The 27,726-nt window shown below is 36.5% G+C and overlaps 1 protein-coding gene across 2 annotated transcripts in view; it reads left to right on the top strand.

Moving 5' to 3' along the window:
• Positions 1-27,726, top strand: part of ARHGAP15 (Rho GTPase activating protein 15) — a 634,760-nt gene that overhangs the window by 8,764 nt on the left and 598,270 nt on the right. For both annotated transcript variants that reach the window (XM_064382800.1, XM_012473459.2), the window contains exon 2: positions 16,736-16,914. In XM_064382800.1, the coding sequence (XP_064238870.1) occupies positions 16,750-16,914 (165 nt within the window). In that variant the 5' untranslated portion in view covers positions 16,736-16,749. The remainder of the gene's footprint in view (positions 1-16,735; positions 16,915-27,726) is intronic.

The following is a 27,726-nucleotide window of genomic DNA, read 5'->3' as shown; positions in this document are numbered from 1 at the left end:
TTCTGTCCAGATTATGGGACAAGCATTTTGCATACCTAATTGCATTTGGTATCCACAAAAATCATGTAAAGCAGTTTATATCCCCATTTTAAAGATAAGGAAGCTAGGGTTAAGAGGTCAAATACCCAAATTTACAGAGCTATTTGGTAGGCTGGCTTATGATTTGTAGATAGATCTGGGTAATGCAAAGACCATGTTATTTTCAGTATGCTGTGCTGTAATTTCGAAGCCTGTTAAGTGTTAGCAGTTAAGCAATGCTGAGCTTTATTCATGAAGCCCTAGAGTCTAAAAGGCTCTAAAAGAATCCTACTTTGTTTGATGTCTAAAACAATGCCATCTGTAGGAAACCTGTTGTTTCTTCTCTGCATATATTTCCTATGCAGAGGTGCTGTAAAACATGTGAGGAAGAAAACATTCTTTTGCCTTAGTTTTTGCCACATTTCTTGTGTTTTTCTATTTCTCTTTTTCTGTATCCTCTGGATTCTATGTCTCCTCTTGGCCCTTAATTCTCAAAAAATTCCTTCTTAGATCCACCTGTCCAATATGGTAGCAACTAGCCACAATTGACTATTGAGCACTTGAAGAAGGGCTAGTATGAATTAAGTCTAAAAAACACCAAATTTTGAAGACATAATACAAATAAAGAAAATATAAAATATCTAATTATTATTTTGGCATTTATTATGTGCTCATATGATTAAATTTTGAAATATTGGGTTAAACAAAATTATTAAAATTAATTTTACCTATCTCATTTAACCTTTCCAATGTGGCTACAGGAAAATTTTTAATTGCATGTGTGGCTCACATTATATTTCTATTGGATGTCATGGCTCTAAACCATCTTCTTTTTGGTCTCTCTTTTCACATTCTTATGATTTCAATTTAATCCCTCAAATATGGTCCTTAAATTTCTATCTTTAGCCTTGGTGTCTCTGTCAAAATTGTTCCTTATTTCTAATTGTCACTTGATACTTCCTCTATGATGTCCCATCAGCAGGTTAAACTGATTATATTCCACATTAAATCCATGACCTCTCCCAAGGGTTCTTCTTGTCTTCCTTTCAATTCCAATTACATCTCTACTCCTGAAGTCACCCAAAGTAATCTTGTTATTAAGTGACATGATATAATCCATATCATGTATTCCATGCCACTTATTCCATACATCCAATCAATTTCCATACTTAAGCAGCATTTATTTATTCCTTTTTATTTGCACATATCATCATGGTCACTAATTGGTCATCTATTGAGTCTTATCTAGAGTATGGCAAGAGTCTTATGCTTTTATATCGCTATTTCTCTTGCCTCTTTGTTTTGCTTCTTATAAATGTATTTTAAAGCTTTAGGGTGATAGTTGGGTTCAAGTTAACTAATACAAGTAAGAATGTCTATAATCTATTTGTATTCTATTTAGAGTTTTAAAAGTCATTTGCATACATTATTTTACTTGATTATTCTAGAAAGCCAGGAAGAAAGTGGGAGCTTTTAGTAGACTTCATAGAAAAAGGCAATGAAGCATGGAGAAATTGCATTTTGGGAGGATACAGAAGAATTAGAATGCATTTCAGGTATAAGCATTAAAACGTACGTTTTCTCAAATTCTAGTCCGGAACTTTTTTCTTTCTTACAAAGATAGTAGAGGTATTAAAAGCACAGGCTGGACAAAGTCAGAAAAAATGAAGTTCAGTTCTGGGCCTTAACACTTGCTTGATACTATATGTATTATTTTGGGCAAGTTACCTAATCTTTCTGAGTCTGCGTTTGCTCATCTGTAAAATGGTGAGTTTCCTCCCAAAGAAAAAAAAAATAAAATGAAGTATGTAAAGATGTTTACCCTGCATGAAGCACATAGTAAATCACTTTAAAAAGGTTAAATGCAGTGGTAAGAGTAGTCGTAGTAATAATTGTTTTAGCAGGTCTTGAATCAAAGAGTGACCTTTTATTTTTCTTCACTATGATATAAAAATCATGCTAGGATAATTTTGGTATATTTCAATTCTAAGTATTATGATAAGATTATGAAACTCATCAAAAGCAATTTCTTGCTATTAGTTTCATTTCCTCTATACAGCTGTGTGGGGGAGTACAGTGTAGCTGTGTGGGGAAAGGGAAGAAGAGATAACTCTTTTCTTGTTTGTTTACCAATTTTTGGTTGATATGGAAATTTTCCTTCAAGCAGCTCAAGATATGCCCTCACTAAAAATACCCTTTAATTATGAAGAATTAATATTTATCACATAAAACAATTCAAAAACAGGTAGGCAGCCATTGACTCTTAGACCTGAAATTAAAATGAAGCAAATAAAAGCTGCAGACATGAGGAGAGAGAAGAAAGTAGAATTCTTTTCGTGCACTTTTATTTTAAATCTAATTTTTGCATGGGGTGGTAAGGTAGATAGTCCACAAGGCAGATCTACTAGGGTCCTAGAAAAATGAATCTGAGAAGAAAAAATATAAAAGGAAACTAGGAAGTCCAGAGAGGAATGTAGGTTGCTAACCCCAGTTAGGAAGTCTTTCGTCTTTTTTTTTTTGCTTTCTTTTGTTTCATTGTTTTGGGGGAGGGGCGGGGGAATAGCTCAGGATTCCATAAATGTAGGTTGAATGACTATGCCAATCTCAGTCCTGATTTTGAAAGCAATTGGTATTAGAGCATCTATTTTAATGGGAGCAGGGTGTGGCAGAGGGGAGCCCAAGGGCTGACAAAATGCTGGGGAGACAAGCAGCTGTGGTGCTGTCCACGGAGAGCCTGCTGTGTCCTATGGCCTGCTGGCACTAAGCTTTAGGTTTGATGTCTGGCATTAGGAAAGGGGATTAGCAAGTGGGCAGTAGGTTCAGGGTGGGAAACCAGCTTGACAAAATTTTGGAGACTAGTCAGCATGGCAGATGTGTAGAGCATATACACCCTGGGCAGGGATGGGGGAAGGTGAAATGCAGTGATCTGACTTCTCCTGACCATGATGAGCTGTCTCGTGCATACATTTGGCAGCTTTGGTTGTGGAGAGGTAAGCAGGAAACACAGGAATCCAACAATACTTGGGACTTGGAGTCACAGCCATTCTAATCATGGTAGCAAACTTGAACTTGCTGGAAGTGCTATCGCCTGGGGGAGTTTGACGCAGAGGATTTCAGAGTGTTGAATGAGCATACCAATTTCAGTCCTAATTCTGAAAGCAATTGGTATTAGGGCATCTGATTAATGAGAACAAGGCATGAGACCAAGTGTCTATAATGCTCTAAGTACAATACAGAGTAACAACACTGACAAATATAGTGTCTGACTTTAAGGAGTCCACAGTCAATTTGGGCAGAAGAGGCACGCAGCTCACATAGAGAACAGAAACCAATATAAGGCAGGATATAATTGTGTGCCAAAATATAATAGGAACAGTAAAGGAGGCCAGAGAAAAGAGAGGGAGGAAAAGAGGAACTTGCTTAGCAAGAACAAAGAGAACAGCACAATATCCTACTCTTTGTAACTAAGATCATGTTGAGAAAATTGTAAGAATAAATGAAGTAATGTTAATGTTTGATGATCCTCTTTCTAAAGCAGTAGTACAAATGCAAATGTAGTCTCCTCGTTCTGCTATTCATTTGCAATCTTATCAGCTTAGATTTAAAAATAACACAATACTGAAAATAATATTGACTTAATATTCAGCACAATCACCATTCAACCTATACATCAGAGGAGCAATGTTCCCAGAGGAGATTGACACCACGAGCCACAGTCAGTAATGTCTCCAGACCAGTCGGGATATCTATACAAGAGAAGTGGGTAGGAGAGGACCTGTGGACCAGAGGATGTCTGTATGATGCCTTGTCTAAAGGATGTAGAAGCTGTCCACCCGAGGCTGTCTCTTACCATACACACCTGGATCGGTTTGCCACATCTTATGATTTTTCAAGAGAAGACACATAAACATCCTTTTCTGTTTTTTTTTTTTTTTTTTTTAAGTAACAACCCTCATTTTTCAATTGGAAATTGATTCAAAACATTCCAAAACATTGTTCAGGCCCAACAACATATGTCTGTGGGTTGAATTTGGCTGGCAGTCTGCCAGTTTTCCACCTCTTCCTGAATTTATAGCTGCTCCTAAAAAAGCAGGAGCAGAGGGTAATGATTAGAGAGAACTGGAGTCCTCCAAATAACTTCTGTGTATGCAATAAATCCTAATAAATGTTTAGAGACTGACTAGAGCATTAGATTATTCTGTGAAAAAAAACCATCCATTTATGTATAGCTTCTTCATTTAGGTCCTTGTTGTGTCTGTCTAGCTTGCATGACTGGGCTCATTTTCCTAACTTGAAAGAACAAACTTTCTTTTGCTGCCAACCCTCCCCAAAGCATTTTTTTAAAAAAATCATTAAAAGATGTCTCTAAAAGTTTAACTTGACTAAACTTAACTAAGTAATAGTGGATACATTTATCTTTGCATTGACTGATATTTTTGAGTCACATGATGTAGGGTATGGAGCAGAATATCTACGTGTGTGGATGCACTGTTGTGAGATGAAAGAGAGGTTTGCACACCTTGTGTTGTGATAACAGTGGCAACCATTTAAATACGTATACGTGTGTGCATGCTCACATACACACACACAAACACACACAAGAAATCAACCAGTGAGTGCACAAGATGGGGAAATGTCACTGGAGCTTGGTTGCATAACCCATTTCATCACATGTTTTCTCTTTTAACAGATTAGATTCTCTGTCTCAGATGTAGGTGTAACAAAGGATGTAAGTAAATAAAACAAGACAGAGAAGAAAAATGTTATTTTTAAATTAAATGGATAATTCTACCAACCATTTAAGACTCCAAATATTTATGCATTTTTTTACTTTCATGTATCCAAGTAAAAATCCTGTATTTCATTTTGTGAAGAACCTAAATTTAGAAATTTGGCCACACTAATTTGAATTACAGTAGCACTCAACTGGAACCTATTAGTTATATCACGTATGTAACCATCTCCTCCTCTGCCTCTCACTTTGTGGAAAGAGGCCTGGGAAATGTACTTTGAGGAAGGAAAAACAAACGAAATTTGTTTAAGTGGAGTATCTAGTCCCCCAAATAACTCCTAGATTAAGGTCATTGACAAGGAAGTTGAAGAGCTTCAAGAGACTAAAGGCATGAAGAGAACTGTCAGTTCTTTATCCCAGAGCAAAGAGGATACATTTTAAGGTGTACAATGAATGTAGTATATTGTATCTGTTGTCTTCAAAGATAAGGATTGAAAAACTCAGTAAAAGTTTTCAATTTAAGTAATATGAACTGGCAAATATTTTTTCACTATTTTGATTATCTTGGCTTCTTGAAAGAAAGCCTAAGGATACAATATTTTGTGGAATATTTTTTTCTCACACCCTTTGGTGTTTATCAAGGAGAACTGTTTTCTTTTTTTTTTTTTTTTCCCCCCTCAAACAATTACTTGAACCACTTAAGAGCTAGGTCATCTCCCTCTGGAAAAGGAAATAGAGAACCATCAAGAGACTGGGACTAACTTCACAGTAATGAGAGTACATGCTAAGCCCTTCTGTGGAGAACCTACTGCAAAAAGCAACGGAACTGAAATTGGATGGGCATTCCATACACTATTTTTATTTTTTTAACCTTTATTTTAAGTTCAGGGATATATGTGAATATTTACAGCATCATTTTCATGCACCTGTGTGTCTGTGTATCTATTTACTTACCCACTTAGCTACCTACTCATTTAGCTCTATTTCCAAGTATGGACCATACCCCTCCCCCTCACCAACATGTTCTAAAGTGAACTTTCATTCCCAGAAAACTTAATTAGAGCAGTAATATGAATAAAATGAAGATAGCAGCAATGGGCTGTAAAATAAAAAGACGTAATAGTAATGAGTAACCATTTTATAATAATACAGGTATAAAATTTAAAAAATAACATATAAACCTTTATAAAAATAACTTTTTAAATTATACTTTAAGTTCTGGGGTACATGTGCAGATCATGCAGGTTTGTTATATAGGTATACTCGTGCCATGGTGGTTTGCTGCATCCATCCCCCCGTCATCTACATTAGGTGTTTCTCTTAATGTTATCCCTCCCCAGTCCCCCCACCCCCTTCTATCCTTCCCTTAGCCTCCCACCATCCCTGTGACCATGTGTTCTCATTGTTCAACACCCACCTATGAGTGAGAACATGCAGTGTTTGGTTTTCTGTTCTTGTGTCAGTTTGCTGAGAATGATGGTTTCTAGCTTCATCTATGTCCCTGCAAAGGACATGAACTCATCCCTTTTTATGGCTGCATTGTATTCCATGGTGTATATGTGCCATATTTTCTTTATCCAGTTTATCATTGATGGGCATTTGGGTTGGGTGCATCTGAATCCCTTAGGGGTTATGACAAAATATGCAATTTCTCAGCCTCTCCCTCATTCTCCTTAAATGGGAATATCTGTGGAAGGTTCAGTTAAGTCTGCATATTTAATAAGCTCCACACATTGACCACTGAGAATTACTACTTTATAGTTCTCTTTCTCATCACTGCCAGAAGCATTTGCACATCTGTAACTGGATGAGTTATTTCTGACCCTGACTTTCAGGTGAAACATTAACTTAATACAGATAATCTTTAATTCTAGTAGAATGGGATTTTGTGGATTCAACAATAAATTATAATAAGTGATCTCACCTTTGGGTCTGGGCTTGTGATGTACTAATCAAGTGTATTCCCACCTTATTTACAAGTCCCATCATTTTAGTGGGTCACCTCTTCCTCACTCGGTATTTGCTTTGTCCCTGACCACAACTTCCTTTGCTGGTAACCTGGTCACTCATTGCCTCACTCTCTTGCTAGGTTTGAGGTTCTACCTTTCTATTGCCAATCTCCTTTGTGGGTAATTGAGCTAGACCTGAACAAATACCCGGTATTGAGAACTGTGCCACCTAGCAACAAACCTCCTAGTTGATAACAATCTGCAAATCTGAACGTCTCAGTATTGCCCCCCTCAGATTATCAATGACTGTTTCTACTTACCTGTTGTATAACTCTTCCTATTCAACTTGTATCCCCAGTTTCCGATAGTGGCCTAGATTGTGACCACTGATCTATGTGATTACTTGACACTGTCAGCACCTTTCAAATTGAACCTTTTGTGACCACATGTGGCTAGCAGAGCTCTCCAGCAACTGGTCACTTCAGATGGAAAGCCAGTTCCTGGTCCTTTCAGGAGAGATGACAGATCCTTCCAATTTATATATGTATGGGGGGTGGGGGTGTGTGCATATGTATAACTTTCTTTCCACACCAGACACAAACATTATTTCCAGATGAATCATAGTTCTAAAAATAAATAAAAGTTGAAACAGCAAATCATTTGAGGAAATGATGGGAATGGTCTTTTTTGCCTTGAATTAGGCAAGGGTCTCTTAAGAGGGCAATAAAAAGCACTAATCATAAAAAGAAATAAATGATGTTAGATAATATTAAAATTAAAAACCTCTATTAATGAAAAGATGCCATTTAGAGAGTGAAAAAGCAACCCACAAGTGGGAAATGATAATTATTGCAACATAAATATTAACAATAGATTTGTGGTTGTAATATTAAACAGCTCCTATAAATCAGTCAGAAAAGGACAAATGACCTGATTTAAGAAACAAGCAAAAGTATCGCACAGTCACGTCATCAAAGAATATTGCACAGCAATCATCTTTACAAATAAAAGTTTGAGTGAAATAAGCCCGGAAAGAAAAAGTATACTCTTTAGGTTTTCATTGATATAAAGTTCAAAAACAGGCACAACTCGGAAGACAGAAATGATTAGCTTTACTGGGGAGAGGTGGGTAATGACTGGAACAGAGTTTTGGGGGGCTTCTGGAGTGCTGATAATACTGTGTTTCTCATTTTGGCTGCAATTACAAGAATGTGTTCAGTTTGTGCAATTTATTGAACTTTATATGCAAACATAGGCATGCACACACACACACTCACACACACAAGCTATTTAAAATGTATTTTACTTATAAATAATTGAGTAAGAGAGAACTGATTTTTAAATGCATTAAAGGAGATATTCTGAAAACTTTTATTTTAATGATATAGTCATCATCCTTCACAACAATACACTATGACATTACTGTCCCATCATTAGACATGCCCTTTTGGCACTGAAATTCAATCTAATAAATTCAGAGTTTGGAGACATGAGCATTAGGAAAAGACTAATAGATACAACAGCAAATTTGCTAAATAAAACAAATGTCAACCATATTTGACTGCTGTCAATTACTGATTACTGTTAATTACTGTGGAGTACTAATTATGCAATATGCAACTTCCACATATTTGAACTCTGGGCAGGCCAAAATAGAGATAGCCTGGCATAGCTACAACCAGTGGGTGATTACATTTATTCTGCCTATTAAAAAGCCTTCCCAACTGAGTCAAGCATTTTAAGAAAGAAACATTGTAGAACAAGAAATCCCAGGAAACTGAAACAATCTCAGGTTAAAATTTACTTTTTACACTTGATACTCTCCCAACAAAGATTAGAGAATTAGCTTGTCCCAGCGAGGGTCTGAGACTCTGTTTGTTTCCCAGTGTTTTCTAATACTGTGGCTGCTGAGCAACTTGTTCTACAGCTGATGTTTTCTCTTTAAGTGACATTTCATCATCAGTGCCCTAAGATAGTCACCCTGTTTTCCCTTAATTGATACTTGTACGCAAGAGGCGGAAAATCGCTCAGCATTTCTTGCTAGATTAGGTCAAAACTGACAGAGGAAACAGAGAAGATTGCATTACTTATGCCCCTTATGGCTCTCATCTGTATCTAAGAAGATTGCCATTTCATAAAATTTCTTATGCTCCCTAAATGTAATTACAATGGTGCAGGCATTTTCTTCCTATTTGCTTTTCAATTTTTTACTACCTGCCTGATCATCAGAGGGAAATTCAGAAGCAGTTCTACTAATCTTAACTTTATTTTCCTTCTATCTCTTCAATTAGATGCAATTGCACCCTAGGGACCTTTTCTTTAAATGTTTTATTTAGTTATTCCTATTAAGTCTTTACCTTTCTTTTCATTTGATTGGTGACCAGAAGCATTGAACATGTACCTAGATGTTCAAAGTGAGGTTCCTAAAATTCTGGAATATTTTTTCCATATCACAGGGTGCTCTTTTCATAAGATTAATGTTTACAAATAGATACTATAATATTTATTCTGATTTAAAGTTAATTAAGAAGCATCCCACAAGCATGTTATATATTTGTTTTGCAGCCTCAAGGGTCAAGGATCCTTACTTGTGGATTACTTTTCATCAATGATCTTAAAAAGGGGTTATGCCTTAAACAAAATCATCAAATTTCCCCAGGCTCTATAAGACAAAACCCCAATTTTTTAATCAAAATAGTCTGGTTCTCCTCATGCAGTCTTAATCAACCATAGCTTTCCCACTTAGCCACCAACACTGTATGATCTTGTGTGAATGTTCACTCCTCTTTTCCTTCAATCCTGTGATCTCAGCCTGTACTGCTCTTGATATCCCCTCTCTGCCTATCAGAGTCCTGTTTATCATACAGCATCCAGGCCTAACATCATCTCTACCTTGAAATCATCTCCAGTCCCATTCTCCATTGCACGCTAATCAGACTTCATGGTAGACAAGCATGCTTGTGCTTGACTCTACTGCAGGGTGCTTAATAACTGTGCAGAACCTGTGGGATATAGCAAGTCTATGTCTCAGAGTAGAGGCTCAATAGATATTTGAAGTGTAAAATCAGCTGCTTTGCTCCCAATAGGATGGAGTTGGAAAGGCTAAGAGCTAAGAAAGATCAAGGTTGCCTACCACACATTATTCTACTTTCAAAATATATTTTACTTGACATTTTCACCATTTAAGATGGCTGTGTGCAGTGATAATAACTGTATTACAATTTACCATGCAGCAGACTTGTCAGACTTTGTCAGTAAATGCAGCATATACTCAGATTCCCTGCTATAAGTTAAATAAATGCAAAGCCTTATTATCACATTTCCTATATATAACACCCACCCTGTCAAAGACAATGTTACCCAATGGGGTGGCTGTGGTCACATTCCTTTACTGTGATCTTCCTTTCTCATTATATTCGACATTTTTGAAACTGAGTTTTATTGCACTCTCTCAGCTTACAGAAGTGGTCTGGGGAAATTAGACTTAATAGAGATGTAGAAGCCACAGGGAGAAAAGAAAAGGAAAGTGAACTGGAAGGAAACTGAAATTAAAATGTTATTTTGGTAAATGGCTGCTGTGGTGGAGACAACAAACAATTGCAATGCAAGTTAATTACTGACCTGTCAGGAAAGTGTGACGCGAAGGTTGTGGCACACATTACTGGAGCTACCACGACCGCAAGTCATTTCCACAGGGGAACAGACTTGTTGTATCACAGATCAACATAAGATCTTTCCAGGGGATAGAAATGAGTTTCTCCGAGAAATACTGTTTGTCTGTGGAGTTGCCATGAGCTCTTAGCAGACCTGGAGAAACAGCTCTTCTCATACATGCAGAGAAGGGAATGGGGTCATGTCACCACAGAAAGTTCCTGCGTGTTTAGGCATGGGGGACCTTGGCTCCTCGTGGTGAATGTGCTAAATATATAGCTCTCTTGCCACACAGTGAAAGCCCAGGCTAACACTCATGAAATAGGAATTCCCTGAGTGTATGGCCATTGCTTGCCTCCGATATTTTCCTCACAAAACTCTCAGTGATAACCTATGTCTTACAGAAGCATCCTTTTTTTTTTTTTTAGGGAAAATGTATCAAGTACCTAATGAAATCTGAAATTCAATGAAGACTATTCTCAAAGCAAAAATTCCTGCAAATAGTATGATTGTGATAAATATGGTCTTTTTTTAATGAGAAGACATAAGATTACTGGGAAATAGAAACATGGTGTTTTTCACACTAAAAAAAATTTCTGTGACTCTCCAACCATACTTTAATATTGGCCTCAGAAGGCATGAGAAACATTGCTTCTTTCTGCCTCTGACTTACAATAAAATATCCATAGTTAGTTGACTCTAAGAAATATTAGCAAAGATGAGTTATACATTTTTAAAGTTAGAAACTTGGTCAAATACATTTTCTTATTGACAATGCTTTGCCAGGCTACATACACTGGCATTGACTAGTTTCCATATTTGTTTTTCATTTAAACATTCAACAAACATTTAAGTCTCTGTTGTTTTATCAGGAAGCACCGGAACATTTATAATTGATTAAATGGAAAGACTTGTGTGATATATACCTAATGTGGCTACATTATGATCATTTTATCTGCCAGATTTTCTTTACAGTTCTTGTTACCTATTCTTTCCATACACAATTTCCCCTTGATTTGGGGGTCTATGGCGAAATCAAAGGTGCTGGGGGTTGTAGGCCCTGAGTGCCATCCTATAATTATTCTGAACAGGATGTGGCACCTTGGGGAAGACGTTCAGGATACCCAAACCTAAATTTTCTCTGCTCAGAAGCATAAAGATTATATCATAGTGCCTATTTAGTTTTTCCCATCTCAAAAAAGTCTTAATATGTTTTTACTTTTAATGTTGTTGATGTGAAAGAGATGTCAAAAATACACTTTCTAACTCAAAAGGGCAGGCTGCTGAGCCTTAGTGTAATTAACAGAGTGCAACAAATAATTGGGAGAGCAGCTATGAAAGTTATGATTAGATGAAATATCATGTTCCCTCCTATTTGCAGTATGAGTGGGGAAATTGAGCCCAGAAGCCCAGGACACCATCGAACCAAGTTTCCTGAGCAGAGCTAGAGTTCGTGTTGCTCTTATAAAGTGCATTCTCATTACTGCTTCCTGTTTTCAAACAGGATTGAAAGTAGAACTAGTGCAATATCACAAGGTATTCTTGCTCTTCTGTTAGTACATGTAAAATCAGGAAGTCTGGAGAAATAGTGAAGCCAGTCTCAAGTGATTTACATTTCAATTTCTAACTCAGGGATATTTGTTTGGAGAGTTTAGTAAAATCAATGGATATCTCAAACACATGCAAAATGAGCCAGTTCTTCAATATTTTCATTAGTCATTCACCAGTGTTCTGTGTGCCTCCTGTAAGAACATAAATGCACAAGGCATCAATGTTATCTCTAACAGAATTTAATAGTAACAACAATGATGATGACAGGAGTGGATGACATGTTCTAGGGATAACAAGGGGAATACCGAAGACGTACATAGATCAAGCAAAACCTCAACTTAATATGACCTGTAGTTAACATGCCTGATGTTACTAAATTACATAGAAATAAGCATAAGCAAATGTTATTGATTTTGTAATCTACTCTACTAAATCTAGAAAATTGAGGGTCAGTGAAGAATGAAAACATGGGTGGAAGAACAGAATATAATTTAACATTCCTGTGAATATTTTTGGAATAATAATGCAGAAAGACTCACAAAACTGGAGTTCCTCATTCTCTTTCAGAGAACACCCTGAAATTAATACAGATATTGTGGTATTAGTACAACCACACCTAGGTTCTGGAAGCCAAGTCAAGATGGACTCTGGGGTGTGAGGGTTTCCTTTGAGTCGATGTTGAACACGCTTTGCAATGGAGTTTCTTCCCTAGAACCTTATTTCATAAAGGCTAAAGAATAAGACCACCATGGCAGGGACATTGCATCATACAGCTCTAGGAGGCATCATTTTCTAGAATGCAATGCTAATGTCCCATCCCCAGTCACAAATCCCACCTTCTCTGAATTTACATAAGGGCAGAAATGGAGTGCACTGATCAAGGCTCTACTATTCTAAGACAGTTCTTTCATGTAGCCAAAAGAGTTTCCAGTTTGAGATTCAGTTAAATGCTTCCTTGGGAGTTAAGGGAAAGTCTGACTAATTATTAATAACATTGTGTTAGCTAGTCTAATCATTCCCTCCCATATCTAAGTGATTCATAGGTAAGGAAGAATGGATGATGGAAATTTTTATGAATTTTGACTCTGTAGTTGGGATGAGGCCTAAGTTAATGCTGCAGTGGATGCTCTGGCAGCTGAAATATGAAAACGATGACAGGGTGTCTGCTGGAGGAAAAATAATGGTTAGGATGTAGACAGAGGGAAAATGGGGAGTTGAAAGAGAATAAAGAAAGGGGTCTAAGTGGGACCCCAAAGCAACTTGCAAAATATGGCCTAGAAATAGCTCTGTCTGCTTGGTATGAGAGGCTCCTAATGGGCTGAATGAGAAGAAATAATCTCTGAACCCACATATACAGCAGTCACAGGTCCCACAGCCACTGACGCAGCTGTCATTACCGTCTTGTCAGATTTCCATCCTCCACCGTCCTCCTTATGTCCTGCAGCGGGGCCCTGCTTCCCTCTCAATTTGTCTCCATTCTCAGTTCATCCACAAAAACCATTTAAGTCCAGGACAACCCACATTCTCTCCCTCAGAGTGTCTAGAATACCAGCCCCTCTGGTGCTGGATGGGTTAGAAGGAATGGGACTCTCAGTCAATCATTCTGCCAGGTGAAACGTAAGCAAGATGATCAGACATCCCCACAGAGAAGTCAGATACCACCTTCTCCATGAAATCCATTGTTTCTTTCTTTCTTTGAACTTCCCTCGTACTTATGTTCCCTTCATGACACATTTCACCTACCTTATAATATCCCAGGTATCTGCACATCTCCACATTACTGAACCCTTTGCCAGAAATGCCCAACCTGCGCTGACTTAGCTCTGGTATGATCTGATCTTTTCTTGCAGACTTTCTCTCTCTCCACCTCTCACTTCCACCTGAGTTTAATGCCATTACTCTTCTCCGTACTTGGACACAGCCCTAGTCTCAGTTAATAATTTATTGTTTCTCTATTGCCCTCACAAAACTCTGGGACACTTGGTAAACAAAGATTATCTCCAGTCTCCAAGATGGTGCCAGATCAAAGGGATATATATACGCTTTCTGTTGACAGAAATCTTTAAGATGAGGTTTTGTGTCATTTTCCTCTATCTCCCCAGAGCAATATAGTGCTTTGCAAAATTAGAAATCCCCAAATATTTAACCACAGAAAAACAATTATGAAATGGCATCAAGTGAATGACCTTACAGAACAAAGTGCTTAGGAAAAAGAATAAAGAGAACAAGCAGAGTGGAGGAGTGTTAACAAAATGTAAGGATGGGGTCAGATGGAAAAGGAAGCTAGCGCTGGAGGAGAGACAGTGAGCAAATTAAGAGAACATTAACACTGTGGTAGGGAGAGAGATCCGCCTGATGGAAAGATCTGAGGAAGGAAAAAATTGAAAATGGTTTCTGCAGCCTGTCCCATGAAAACAGAGGTGGGGAAGCCGGATAAAAGGCTTTGTTGTAATCCAGCCTTTTGATGGTAGCACATAGCTAGGAAAATGATGGTTTGATTGTGAAATACAGGAATGCAAATTTTGATTTGATACTGAAATTTGTGCAGCTTCTGAGGAAGCAACATATCATATAAGTGGTACAAGTTTGAGCTATGTAAATACTGTGGCTAGATGCTCTTGGCCAGAAGACAGTGGCTTCAGTCTGAGTGACTTCTCCCACCAATATTACAAACACATTGTCTTCAGAGTTTGAATATGTTAAGAAATGTGGAGGATCAACCTTTGAATGCACTAAGAGGAGAACTCAGAGAAGAGAATATTTTTCTATAAAAACATATTATTTTCTTCTTAATACATATTTCAAATTTTTATTTTATACTTATTGAAAAAAAACTCTTGCATTCTCAATTAGATCATTTTGAGTAATGCATTACTCATGTAAGCACATAAAAAGTAAAAATAAGAGCAAAATAAATTGGCTAAACAATTCCTAAAGCTTTTCTATAAACATCTTCGTGAGTTATAACTGAAGAAACATAAAGTGCAAGTGTTTAATGTATAAATTTGTTTGTTTGTAATATGTGTAAATGCCTATGAAACCATCACCACAATCAAGGTAATAGATATATCCATCATCCCCAAAAGTTTGCTCCTATCTAATATGATCCATACTTGCCTCTGTCCTTTCCCTAAGCAATTACTGATCAGCTTTCTGTCAGCATACATTAGTTTGCATTTTTGAGAATACTATATAAGTGAAATTATACAAAAATGCCTCTTCTCCTCCTCCTTCCCCTCCTCTTCCTCCTCTTCCCTTTCTTCTTCTCTTTTTATTGGCTTCTTTCACACAGCAGAATAAATTTGCAATTCATCCATGTGGTTTTATGCATCAATAGTCTGTTCTTTTTAATTGTTTATTTTTTCATTGTGTAAACTAAAATTTGTCTATCTAATCAACTGTTGATGGATGTATGGGTCCTCTCTTGGGAATAAAATACCTGCTCCTCCACCTCTTTCTGCCGTTTTACTGGAAAAATTATGAGTCTCTCTGATCCTTACTTTTTTCTCTATAAAAATATGGATTTAATGGCTATTTTATAGGATTTTTGTTAGATTCAATCATTGAACAGATGGCTTAGCACATAGTAGATACTAAATATTAGCTTCTTTTCTAAGTTGCTATTTAATTGGCTTAATGGTATTTATTGTAAAGTAACTTTTTTTTCTCCTATTAAAATGCTTCCTTTTATATTCATCTTAATGTCTGCCGGCTTGACCATTACAATTAATGATTCTAGCCTCATTGTCTGTCCAACAAACTTCAGGGTAGCTATACCCTTGGCTCCTTAAAACATGATTCTTCTTTTGGGTTATATTCGCTCCCATAACAGACTAGTCACAATATTGTTCAATGTACACACCTGCTCAGTGCCCCCCACAGGAGGTCTATTAGGTAAGACTTGGAGACAAGAATCAGGCAGGAAGAGGGCTGTTTCCAGAAAATGAGAAGATGTGTTTGTATTGCAACCATTCTGTTTGTAATGAGATGTTGTGTTCACTTGAGGGACTTTTGGGGAGGGGCATTTGAAGAGGATTATGGATGAGGGGCTCAGTTAAAGCTCTCCCAGTTCACCCTCTGATGCTGCCACAGTTTAGTTCTTTTCGTTTTCTTCCTCCAAATTCTATTTTTCTCATTGCTGCTCCTTTAAAGTGGGCCCATACTAAATTTTCTTGCCTAAATCAGACTCCTTCTATTAAAATAAATGGTGCTGATTTTCTTTTTCTTCATATTCTTTATAAATATGATGTCCAACTAAGCTAGCAAATCTAGTTCAGTTGGCAGATGGCAGTGGATGAAGGAATTTTAATTTCCCCCTGTGGATATTGTGAGTGGAGGTAGGGGCTCTGGGGTCTGTTTTGCTCTGACACCAATTTTACTCATTTAAATTTGACCTTCTTCATAGAGGTTTTTGTTCACCAAGAGAGGGTGCTAATGGTAGCATGTAGGGGTAAAGTGGGTAATAGACCAGTGAAGTTGTAGATAAAAAAGCATATATCCTAAAGATGATTGGTTGGCAATATCATTTCTATGTAAGAAAGACTGTATCTCATTGCCTTGAGGAGTTTCTTAATGGAATTAAGATATACACGTCGACGGTTGTGCTACCTATAAACTTCTGAAGTCCTCTGTTATGTATAGTACTATCCACATATAAAGGTCCCAACTGACAAAATACCTACAAAGTCACTACTTTTTCTTCACTACTTATAGAGTTGAAGACTCTTGTTTATCAACTTTTAATATCCTAATGATTAATAGGGACACTCCATCAAAAGTTTTTCATGGAAAAGCATATGTTTAGAATAACATAATATATTTTATATTTTATCAGGATAGCACTATAATATGCAGAAATCTACAAATTCTGATACTTCTGTGGAAACACTGAATTCTACCCGCCAAGGCACAGGAGCTGTGCAAATGAGAATCAAAAATGCCAACAGCCACCATGACAGGCTCAGCCAAAGTAAATCCATGATCCTCACCGATGTTGGGAAGATCACTGAACCCGTAAGTCAGATACCCCAAATATCCCAAGTTTTCTGTCATGCAGAATTTTGTAAAAGAAAAAAAAGATAGTTAGTCTTGTTGTATTTGTTTACCTAACGTGCATGAGAAAACTGTTTTTGTAATGCATTTTATCTTGCCTACTTATAGTCATAATAATATTCCCAGTTGCAAGAGAAGAGCTGGGCTTAATCCAGAGTGATAAAGTGGATTTGGAGCTAGACTGAAGAGCACCTTTGACTCATTTTAAGGGCCTCTACTATCATGCTTCAGTGTCATAAAAATAATGAGGTTATGCTAGCATGTGGTGTTTGTACTTCCAAATACAGTACATCACTTTGAAAAGCCAGAGGCTAAAATTAGCTAAGAATGAATTGAGGAAAAAAAAAAAAAAAAAACTTAAAAAAAAGTGAAAATCTCTTCCTTAAAATCTCCTAATAATATACGTTACTGGAAAGTACGATTTGATTTGGAGTGGGCTTAAAGGATTGAAATGGTGTGGCTATTTAAGGTTGGGAGAGGAAGCCATTTTGTCTCGATAATGTGTCATTAGGAAGATTTGAAATAAAATAGTTAGAGATGAACTCTACTGCCAATTGTGTCTCTGGCCCTGCACGCATCCTGAGCCACTAAACCCACTGATTGCGATGGGTCTCCTCTGGTTAATTTTCTTCCATAATGGTGGTAACTTGCAGCTGAGGCCATAGGATGTTACAAAATTATTTATGCAATGTTAGCCACTCTTTTGGACCCCAGATCTATTTTGTTTCTCACAGTAAGAGCAAGAGTGAGGAGAAATAGGTTAGCTGGGGACAGGCTGAGTTCCAGTCACCCTGCAGAAACATGTGAGCTATTAATTGAGTGTTCTGTTAATATCATAGGGGCCTATGAAATATTCAGCTTCCTAACTGAGTTATTAAATGAGATAAACTTGCTGAGTAGCATGTTACTGATATTTATTCCCCATTTTTCACTCAAAAAATTAACCCACAGCAATCTCAGGAGCTTGAGAAACGTGTGATTGTAATCATTCTTTCCTCAGGTGTAGACAAATTCAGCATGAGGAAGCCAGCAATTATATTTGGGGAGTAAGAAGTACATCCTTAGATAAAGTAACTAATGAGATATGCATTTTCCTTTATTTACTTTCTCATTTAAAAGTATTGTCTCCTGGGAGGTACAATGCTGCCAGCCTGACTTTGCTTTTAAAGCAGCTAAAATGTTCATCAGCTATGAACTTGAGACAGTGGTTAGAGTAAATTATTGGAATCTCTATAATGTATTATCAGTAAGAACTGTACCTTTGAAAAAGTTTAAAAGTTAAGTATATTTAATGATGCCTAACATATTTTATTGGCTGTGTTTAACAAAAGGCACTATGCCGCAGTTGTTTTTGACAAGCATGAAAACATCACAGCATGAGACTGCAAAAGGAATTATGGAGAGAAATTACAAGTGATCCATCTCTCAATGAATTATCCACCTCAATAGCCCGCAGAACTCAGCTACCAATTAACACCTACTTTATTACATGTTGGGATGTACTTAATAACTTTCATGTGTTTATGCACTATTACCTTGACTGATGCCTCTTGTACAATTAGGCATAATTGGCATATCAATATGCAAAAGTTAAAAGGATTAACCCTCTTAAAACTAATGAGCATTTCTGTATCCAGCTGCTAAATGAGACAAAATTAGCATTTTTCACTTTTGGGCAGGATTTTATCATGCAGTTTCTCATTGTTGATATTACCTTGTTACATAACTTTAGTTTGGGGGGTTGTATGCTGGACTGCTAGAGAATAAGAGTTTTCCAAAGTTAAATTAGCTATAATTATCCCAGCTTTTGTTTCCGCATTCTTAGCCTGGGCAATATGTATTCCTCGATAAGGAACAAAAATAAAAGTTACTTTTGGTTATGTGTGCTCAGTGCATAATTATATAAAAGGGGTATTTTAGTGAGGATGTGTCATTTCACCGAGAAAACTTGGCTCAGAGATACTGTATTGAAAGCTTGCCATGGCACTAATTTTCTTTCTGTCTCAGTTCTTTTCATCTCTTTTTTCCATGCACAATTTTCTGACTAGATACTGACAGAATGTAAAGTATTTTGGCATATTTATTCAAACAAGCCTGTTAAAGTTATCTGCTCAAGCTAAACTAAGAACCTGATTTTTCAGAAGTTGGGTGGTGGGGTGAGGTCAAGGGGGAGATTTTGAATTTAGCGGTGGGAAAAGATGGATACTAAACATGTGTGCACATATTCACATGCAGTAGGGTTTAACAGAGGTATGTATATGTAGTCTTTACAGAAAAAAATTAAAAGTATTTAGAGATCATACATATGTCATGTATCCTACTTAATATATATGGCATATGCATACTACTTGTTCACTAGTATAACAATTATGCAAATCTCATATGACTTACTGGACTATATAATAACACAAGGATCTGCTATTACATTCATCATGATTTAATTCATTACAAAAATGATAAAATATTCTAAGGTCAAATCAATTCCGTAATTTTCTCATGAATTCATAAATTCCTCTCTTAAATTTTGTTCGGTTAAAATGTTTTTAATATGACTCTTAACTTAGAACACAATACAAAATTCTCCTGTGTATGTTGTAAAAGCTTTGATTCTTAGTATCTTAAATCAAGGACTACTTTGAAATGTCAGTATAAACATTTATCCAACCCTAAGCTATGCAAACATAGGCAAATTTACTGGTTAAATTAGAAATTTTGATAACTTAAATGTTGCAGGGAAGTATTTCAGTAAAACAGGTATGAATGCTCCATTAGTATTTTATTGGTGGTGTACATCTTTTTCTTTAGACATCAAATAATCATTCTAAAATTTGGTTAATATAATCAACGCCTTTTCAAAATTCAAAGAGGTCACTTTTCTGACCTGGGAAATGTTGGAGAGGTGGGCAGTTTTGAGAGGGGGAAGTGGTTTGCAAGAAAATCACCCTCTTTAAGAGAGATCTGGAGGGCTCCCTTTGGTGGGGAAAGAACAGTCTTTGGTCGCAGTGATTTGTTGTCCTGTCCTGAGCACCAGAGTGAGACCTCTTAAAACTCTTAAAAGTAGACAGCTTATTAACCAGAATGTGTTAAACAGAAAATCAGACAGCTGAGTGCCAGTAGATGGGGGGGCAAGTGAACTGTGCCTGTTTAAGGGCTAAAAAGGCGAATGTGCAATCCAGCAAATCGCTATTGCAAAAGGTTTAATGTGGTTTTGATGTTACTTATAAGAGGGATGCTCCTGCCTAAGACACAGTTTAGAATAGATATTAATGAGGAGTTTAAGTAGCCAGAATCAGGAAACTGCAGACATGTGACTTGAAGGCAAGAGTAGTTTCGACATTTAATGCTAGTGTCTTAGGCAGCAACGTGTATGAATATTCACCGTTTCCATCTTGTAAACCCCACAGCAGGGCATGACTTCATTCATGGCCATCATGAACAGGAAAATATTTTTTTATTGGTGTTCAGATAAAGACTTAGGTGGAGCCAATTTTAAACATTAACATACAAGATTCCTTTTACTTCCATTAGCAGACTATGTTTGTTCACTTTTTAAATATATTATCAGAAAAAAAGAGGAAACAATTTTCTTTTGTTTCTTACTTCTGTGATTATAGGATACTTGCCAAAGTTGTGGCTAGCCAAAAGGCAGACATAAAAAATGCTACTAAAAATATAAACCTTCTGTTTAGTAGAGTTTTTAAGAAATATTATGAGATTGTAGGGCTTGTCCATGTTTACTTCAAATCAAGCTTATAGTTAGGTATGAGGCTTTGTTTGTATAAATTGTCCTGAAGTGGATCCTGATATTTAATTAAAATGACACTAAATCACATTGAATTGATAAGACTTGGCATCTCAAACAAAGGTAATTGCCCGTATTGGTTTTGTGCAAAAATAGCGCTGCTTGGAAAATGTGCAGCCAACACAGACTGTCAACTCCATTTATAGATCAATATGTGAAAACCATTGATCAGGCAGGCATGTGTAACAGTAACACTTTGCATTTATTTGTTGTTTTTATACCACATTAAGGCTTACAGGATTATAGGATTCCTAAATATTTTGACTTCCTCATAAATATATGATCTGTTGCATGTTAATTAAATGAGAGTCTGCAGCCATTTCTAAAATTGTTTTTAGTTTGATGATTTCCTTTTATTGCTGTGGATCGCATGATCTGAAAATGGATTAGTTTCCTTCTGCATAAAGATTATTAAAGCTTATTTTAATGTGTCCTATTTAGTGTAAGATGTGACTGTCTTTTTGCTTTGAAAAATATAGATACAGACAATTATTTTCTCGTAGTGAGTGGCTGATCTTTTTTTATTAACCGGGCATTCTCAGTGCTCAGGGTAGAATTATTTCCTGACATATTTTGCACACCCTGTAGATAACGGGTCTTCTTGATTTCCCTGATAGAATTTGTTTTCTTTCTTTTCCTTTAATCTAGCCCTGTAGTACAGGCATCTGACCAAACATTATGTAGAAAATAAACTGATCATCTCAATTAAATTCTAGACACACACAAATATAATTTAAATTCTATTTTTCTGATTCAAGAACAAGCCTTATGAACTGTTCTTATACACTGCATTCTTCAGTTAAATTTTTCTTATCTCATCAATGTAAGGACAGTGTTTTGTTCCTAATCTTTATTGGACTATTGTGGATGACATTTGTAAGCCATTTTGGTTTATAAGGAAAAGCCGGAGGACAGTGGAGTGAGACGCTCCAAAGATCCAAGCCTCTGATATGACTACACAATAATGTGTCTTTCACTGCAATTTTCTTTGCCACTGAGAGGGCAATTTTGTTGAGATTTTTTAATATTTTCTATATACATTAGGAGTGTTGCTTTCGAGACAGTGCTTTCTATACAATATTAAAATAATAAAAGAAACATGATTTTATAAATAGCAACAAACAAATAAGCATGAAATTCAAAGGTTTTCTAAGGTACTAGTCCGATATAGTTTGCAGACATGCTGTAGAACAGATGAAAAAGTTTGTTAGCTGGAATTTTGACTTTTACGCAATATGCCCCCGGGGGGAAGAAGATTCAAAAACCACTGGAGATTTCTCTCCTTGTCCTTGCCACCCCTTGCCATCTCATGCTGTGAAAATCTTTAACTCTATTTACCAAGCACAAATTGGACTTGTCAAAAGGTTCAGAAAGTTTATGACAACAGTGAAGAGTCCATACTTCAAAGAAAGAGCTAGGGCTCTCACATCCACTTATGCGGTTGCACCGTTTCCATCTTAACCTGAGCATAGCTAAATTTGTTTATAATCTCCTACTGATTGAACATGGCGCTGAATGTACATGAGATACATTTTTTTAAAAGTTAGTCCTCTGATTACTAATTTGAATCCAAAACTCTAACCTTGTTAGCATCTGGACTTATTTCCATAATAACAACCCCTTCAGAACCTACAAAGTAATGAATAATTGACAACAAATGAAATGTTTTGATAGTTGTCGGCACAAAGCATGTTTAATGTTTTGTGTTGCTTCCTAGCTAATTATGTAGATGACACATTTGTCAGACCTTGACTGCCATTAGAAACGTGTTTCCAGAGGGGAGAAAAACAGGCTATTCATAGAGTAATTAACTAGAATGCTCAATGACCTGTGAGAGATTCAAATCGCTGCCAGTTCAGACATTGTTTTGTTACAGAGCAGAGGGGTAATTAAAATTCCAAATTACAGTCCTATGATGGAGCATTTGTTTGTTGACAGTATACTCTTACTCTAGTTTGTTAATTTTTTTTTAAATTGCTTCTAATCCATTTTATAGCTTTAGGAGTTCCGTCTTTGAATTTACTGACAACTAATATTATGGTAAATTGTACTTCAGTCGCCTGCGTGCCTCACAATTTCAAGGGACCACAAGGTGGATGGGATAAAACAGCTCCTTCTCAAGACTGACAGATCAGGTGCTGTCGATGAGAATGCCTCTAACATGGAACATCTTGTCAAATACTGCTTCCAATTCTATATTAGGAGGAAATGAACTAGTGGAAAATATAAAGGTAAAGAGGAAGCAACAGTGAACAACTGGAAAGGAGCAAGGAAAATTACTCTCCCAATCAGAAATGATTGATTAAGTGTTCTGTTGCCGAGGAGGAGAGAAGAGTGAGAGCTGAGGATAATGTGGGAAATGGTGTTGAGATTGTGGTGCTGAGTTCAAGGCAGAAGATGCGGCAGTCTGTAGGAGGGCTCACCTAGAGCACTCAAAGGGTGGAATGTTTCACAGTCCTACCTTTCATCTTAGGTCAATAACAAAGCAACAGATAATAGGTATCATTCATGAGATGTTTCAAGGAAATGTTGGGATAGTTTACAAATCTAGAGGGCTGAAATAGTCTAAAAAATTCAGTTCCAGTGAAACATGTGTTTAGGTTGCTGAAAGTGAGAATATAGTTTTATTAAAAAGATCTGACAGAAGTCACACGGTGTTTGATGCAGGCGAGCTGACAGAGGCATCCAGTGAGCACTGATTATCCCGAAGTCACTGTCAGCTAGGATTGATTTTCACTTTCTCCGTTTATGTAACGGTTCCTGTAATACAGCTGACCCCGAATCACGTTACCTTGTCATTTCTCTGCATGGATCAAGAAGAGATGAGCTGAAAATAGCTAGACACTGACCTTGAACTTACCAGAAAAGTGAGAAGTGACAGTGGGGTTTTTCTGTAGTTCATGTACAAAGACGAAGGCACACTGTTCCTCTGTCGAGTTCACTGCAGCAGCACAAGGGGGCAGAGCAGTACTGGAGATTACAGGTAAAACAGCTTCTGCAACAGCATGGAAAGACTCTGAAATACAGAGTTAGAGCCAGAGGTCTCATTTTTACATCTTAGTGTAGACATAAAGGAGAATTACTGATGAATCAAAATCTCAGGTCCCCTGATGTTCATAATCAGTAATCTAAAAGTGTACATTCTAATTTAAAAAGGTTACCTAATATGCTGCATGTCAGCAACTATGTTTTTCCACTAAATTATTTGCAGCATCTCTTATTTAATTCGTATAATACACTTCACCCTTAAAATAACTTTGGAAGCACAGTCAATATTATTAGGAGAGTTTTAATTTATGGCAAAGTCCCAAGGTGATGTGTGTTCCTTTACATACAATTGTATCAGCAGATGGGAACATTCTTCACATTTTACCAGGTATTAACACCCAAAAATTAAAGCTGGGGAGTGTTTAATGGCAGTGTGCACTCACAAACAGGTAAAAGGCAAGCTAGAAAATGGTGTTTGCCATTTGACTTACATTTATTTATGGCTTGTACAGTTTCCCATTTTAATATCTACCTCAATTTTCAAAAATGTATTTTAATAGATCATCATTATGACCTTGATTAATCTAAAACACAGTATGTCAAACATTATCCTTTGCTTGCTAGCACTTAGTTAAGCTAAATCATTACTGTACTGATGCTGAATGTTTCTGATAAATGGCACTTAAAAATCTTGGCAAGTGAAGCAGAGAACTGAAGCAGGTTGAGAAACAGAAGAGCAAACACTGGCTCAATTTTCCCCCAGGTTGTAAGTGCCTTATGTAATGGCACAGTAGCATCTTTGCTTGTGTGGTGGCACAATAACACTTTTGCAAGCCTCCATAATAACTAGACTCTTTCTTGTATACAGTAGATTCTGTGTATGTGTACATGTAATATATCCATATATACACACACATATAGAATATATATAGACTTTCTTGTATACAGTAGATTCTATGTGTATATGTCCATGTATACACACACATATAGAATATATAATATCTATATATATACACATATAAATATATGGAGAGATGTATATAATATATATTTGGACTTATTTTTATATGCCAGGAAAAAATAATAATATACTTACAAGTATGTATGCGTATTTACAAGCTGAAATATCAAGATTGTGTCAACGTTCTTCTTCTGTAGATTTAACTCAGGACAAACTGACAATAAGATCAGAGAAACAAGTAGATTTCCAATATGTTTCAAGGATAGAATAAATAGCAGATCATTCTATTACCAAGAAAGTGGCAGAAAATATTCATAATATCTGTGTCATCACAGAAATCTGTAGTACCTAGTTTTTGGCCTCTGGCAGAAGAAAAGGACAAGTTCTCTGACTTAGAAAGATTTGCTATTTGGAGGATGAGGTGTAAGAGGGGGCAGTGGTATGTTTATAGCTATAAAATTTGTGTGTCTAAAAATGACACCTTCAAAGGCAACCCTGAGGAACAATTGCATTCCTTGAGAATCACACAATTACTCTGCCTTTCTGCTCCTCTGAGAGTGCAGGAGACCTCTTGCATGGCCTCTCCTAGGTGGTAGGAAACCCATTCCTAAATGGTTGATTAGCCTCTGCTTCAGAGGTCAAGGCAGACATAAAGGTGTTGTCTGCTAATACACCTCCCCAGAGTTCTGTTTTTTGTTTTATTCTTTTTCTTTCCACTGCCTTCAGTGTGTAAGGCTTTTAATAAGGGACTTCAGTCCCTGATGTGTTCAGATTCGGTTTATTGTTACCATCTGTTTAATTATCCTCTCAGGTTTGTGTTGGGAAGCATTAAAGTATTCTATCCAGCTTTGAATCCCTGTGTTCCTAAAGAGATGTGGGTAAAGTACATGTCAGTTTTCAAACAGCATATTAAAAACTGATAAGCAGAACCGTCTCCAAACAATAACATGTAAGGCAAAGACATTTTTTTTACATTAATGCATGTTACAACTAATTAGCAAATGTACAGCAATGTGGCACTCTCACGGAAATGATGCCATCTTCTCTACATGCAATCTCATATGCTTCTCCTTTGAGGTGATGGATTTTTATGATTCCTATTCACTTCCAATGCACTGACAATAAGTTTACTGGGGGAAGAGACATGGAATTTGATTTGTAATAGGACATATAGTTGTCATATGTCAAGAAGATTTATGGATGTGCTAAAGTTAAAGAGAAATCATATACCCAAAGAAAAAGGACAGGATGTATGGGGAAAAAATTAAGAAACCCAGGAAAAATTCAGTTACTTGATTTTTTTCTCTTCTTCCCCTTGACTTTCCTCCTCATTATTACTATTACATTTCATGTCATCATTATTATTACTACATTGCATGCATTGTTTTTTTTTTTTTTTTCTGGACAAAAAGCAGCATGTTGCTTCCAGTAAGTGCTAAAGTCACCATTATATCTGGTGCAGTTTTCCATGTGCAAAAACCACTGATAACAAAAAGTTCACTGGCTGCCACAGACATGCCATCAGTTATGTCAAAATTATTTTACCTATCACTATTTGAGTGAAATTTTTAAAAACCATAAAACAAAATTCAGTATAAATGTGTAAATATCAAAATGTTTTAGAGGTCAGACAGAAACCCTGAAAATCAAAAGGAAATAAATCACGTTTTTACTTCCTAAATTAAACAAAGAAGCCAAATGACTACTCATGATTCCTTTTTACGTATCCCTTAAGAAGTGATTTCAATAAACATTTTTTTTCTGAGATTCTAAGATGTTATTAGATTAAAAATGTATTTGAAAGTTTTCAGAAAGTACCTTTCTACAGTACCATAAATATAAACAACTGAAGTACTGATCTCTTTTTATTCCTTTATGAAGAAACCAGTGTTGTTCTTGCCTTATGCTCTTATATTATCTCTGTGAGGGAAGAAGAATAGTGATGACACCAACTTTCCTCCACTACTTTTGGACATCAAACCTGCTTTCTTTCCCACAGGGTAAAATAAAGCTGCTGTCTTCATATTTCCAATGAGAAGGGACATGTGTCTCCTTGCATTGAATTGTCTTAGATCATATCATGTAGCACAATGTGACCCAATATAGGAAGACAGGAAAACAAAGTGACAGTTTTGTTTGCTCTAATATAAACTCCAACATCAAAACATGGGGAAAATCCTAGAGGCCCACTGCCAGATCATACAAATTAAATGCAAGAGCTGATATTCTGTACTTAAAAAAAAATGTATTTAAGGGATATTCTGTAATCAGCAGTGAAAGGTTAATGAACAAATAAGCTTAGCTCAGGTTAGACAAACTGAGTGTAAGTACCACTGTTTTTAAAGCCATGAGAAAGTGAATCTGGCTGATACTTGATAATACATCACACACTGTGGTCTTACCTATTGATCATAGACTGACAATGGGTAACCTTTCATGGCAACTTCCTCTTTTACCATGAATTATTGACAGTGTTAATGCCAATAACACATGATCAAATAGACAGGAAAGAAATTTACATTCCTGGATGGACTATCCTTAACCTCATGCCTTTAATGTCAGAAAAAGAGAAAGAGAGAGAGAGAGAAAGAAAGAAGGAAGGAAGGAAGGAAGGAAGGAAGGAAGGAAGGAAGGAAGGAAAGAAGGAAGGAAGGAAAATGTCTTCTTTCTTGTCTTGAAAATGCTAATGAATTAGCTTTTACTTTTACACAGGTTATTCATGTGACATCCTGACAATTCTTATCTACAACATATTCTGTGTAATACAGCCTTATATTTAAGGGAATCTTGCTGTTGTTATGTTCACCCTACTGTCCTCTAATAGTTTATAGATCCTAGGAAATGTTACTCTAATGGTGTGTCCTGAGGTTTCTGCATTAATAATTCCTGCTTGGTGTATCCCTCTAAGAGTCCCCAAAGTGGGAAGTAGGAGAACAGGTTTCATCTATTCATTTCATCTATTCATTTATTTATTCATTCATTTTTATTGGCACTAACAGTATGTCAGAGACTGCTTTGAAGG

The sequence above is a fragment of the Aotus nancymaae genome, unplaced genomic scaffold (genome assembly GCF_030222135.1).
Source record: "Aotus nancymaae isolate 86718 unplaced genomic scaffold, 86718_ANA_hifiasm-v0.15.2.pri h1tg000029l, whole genome shotgun sequence".
Classification (NCBI taxonomy): Eukaryota; Metazoa; Chordata; class Mammalia; order Primates; family Aotidae; genus Aotus; species Aotus nancymaae.
Note: the sequence above shows the minus strand (reverse complement) of the source record. Positions and strands in the feature narration are given on the sequence as shown.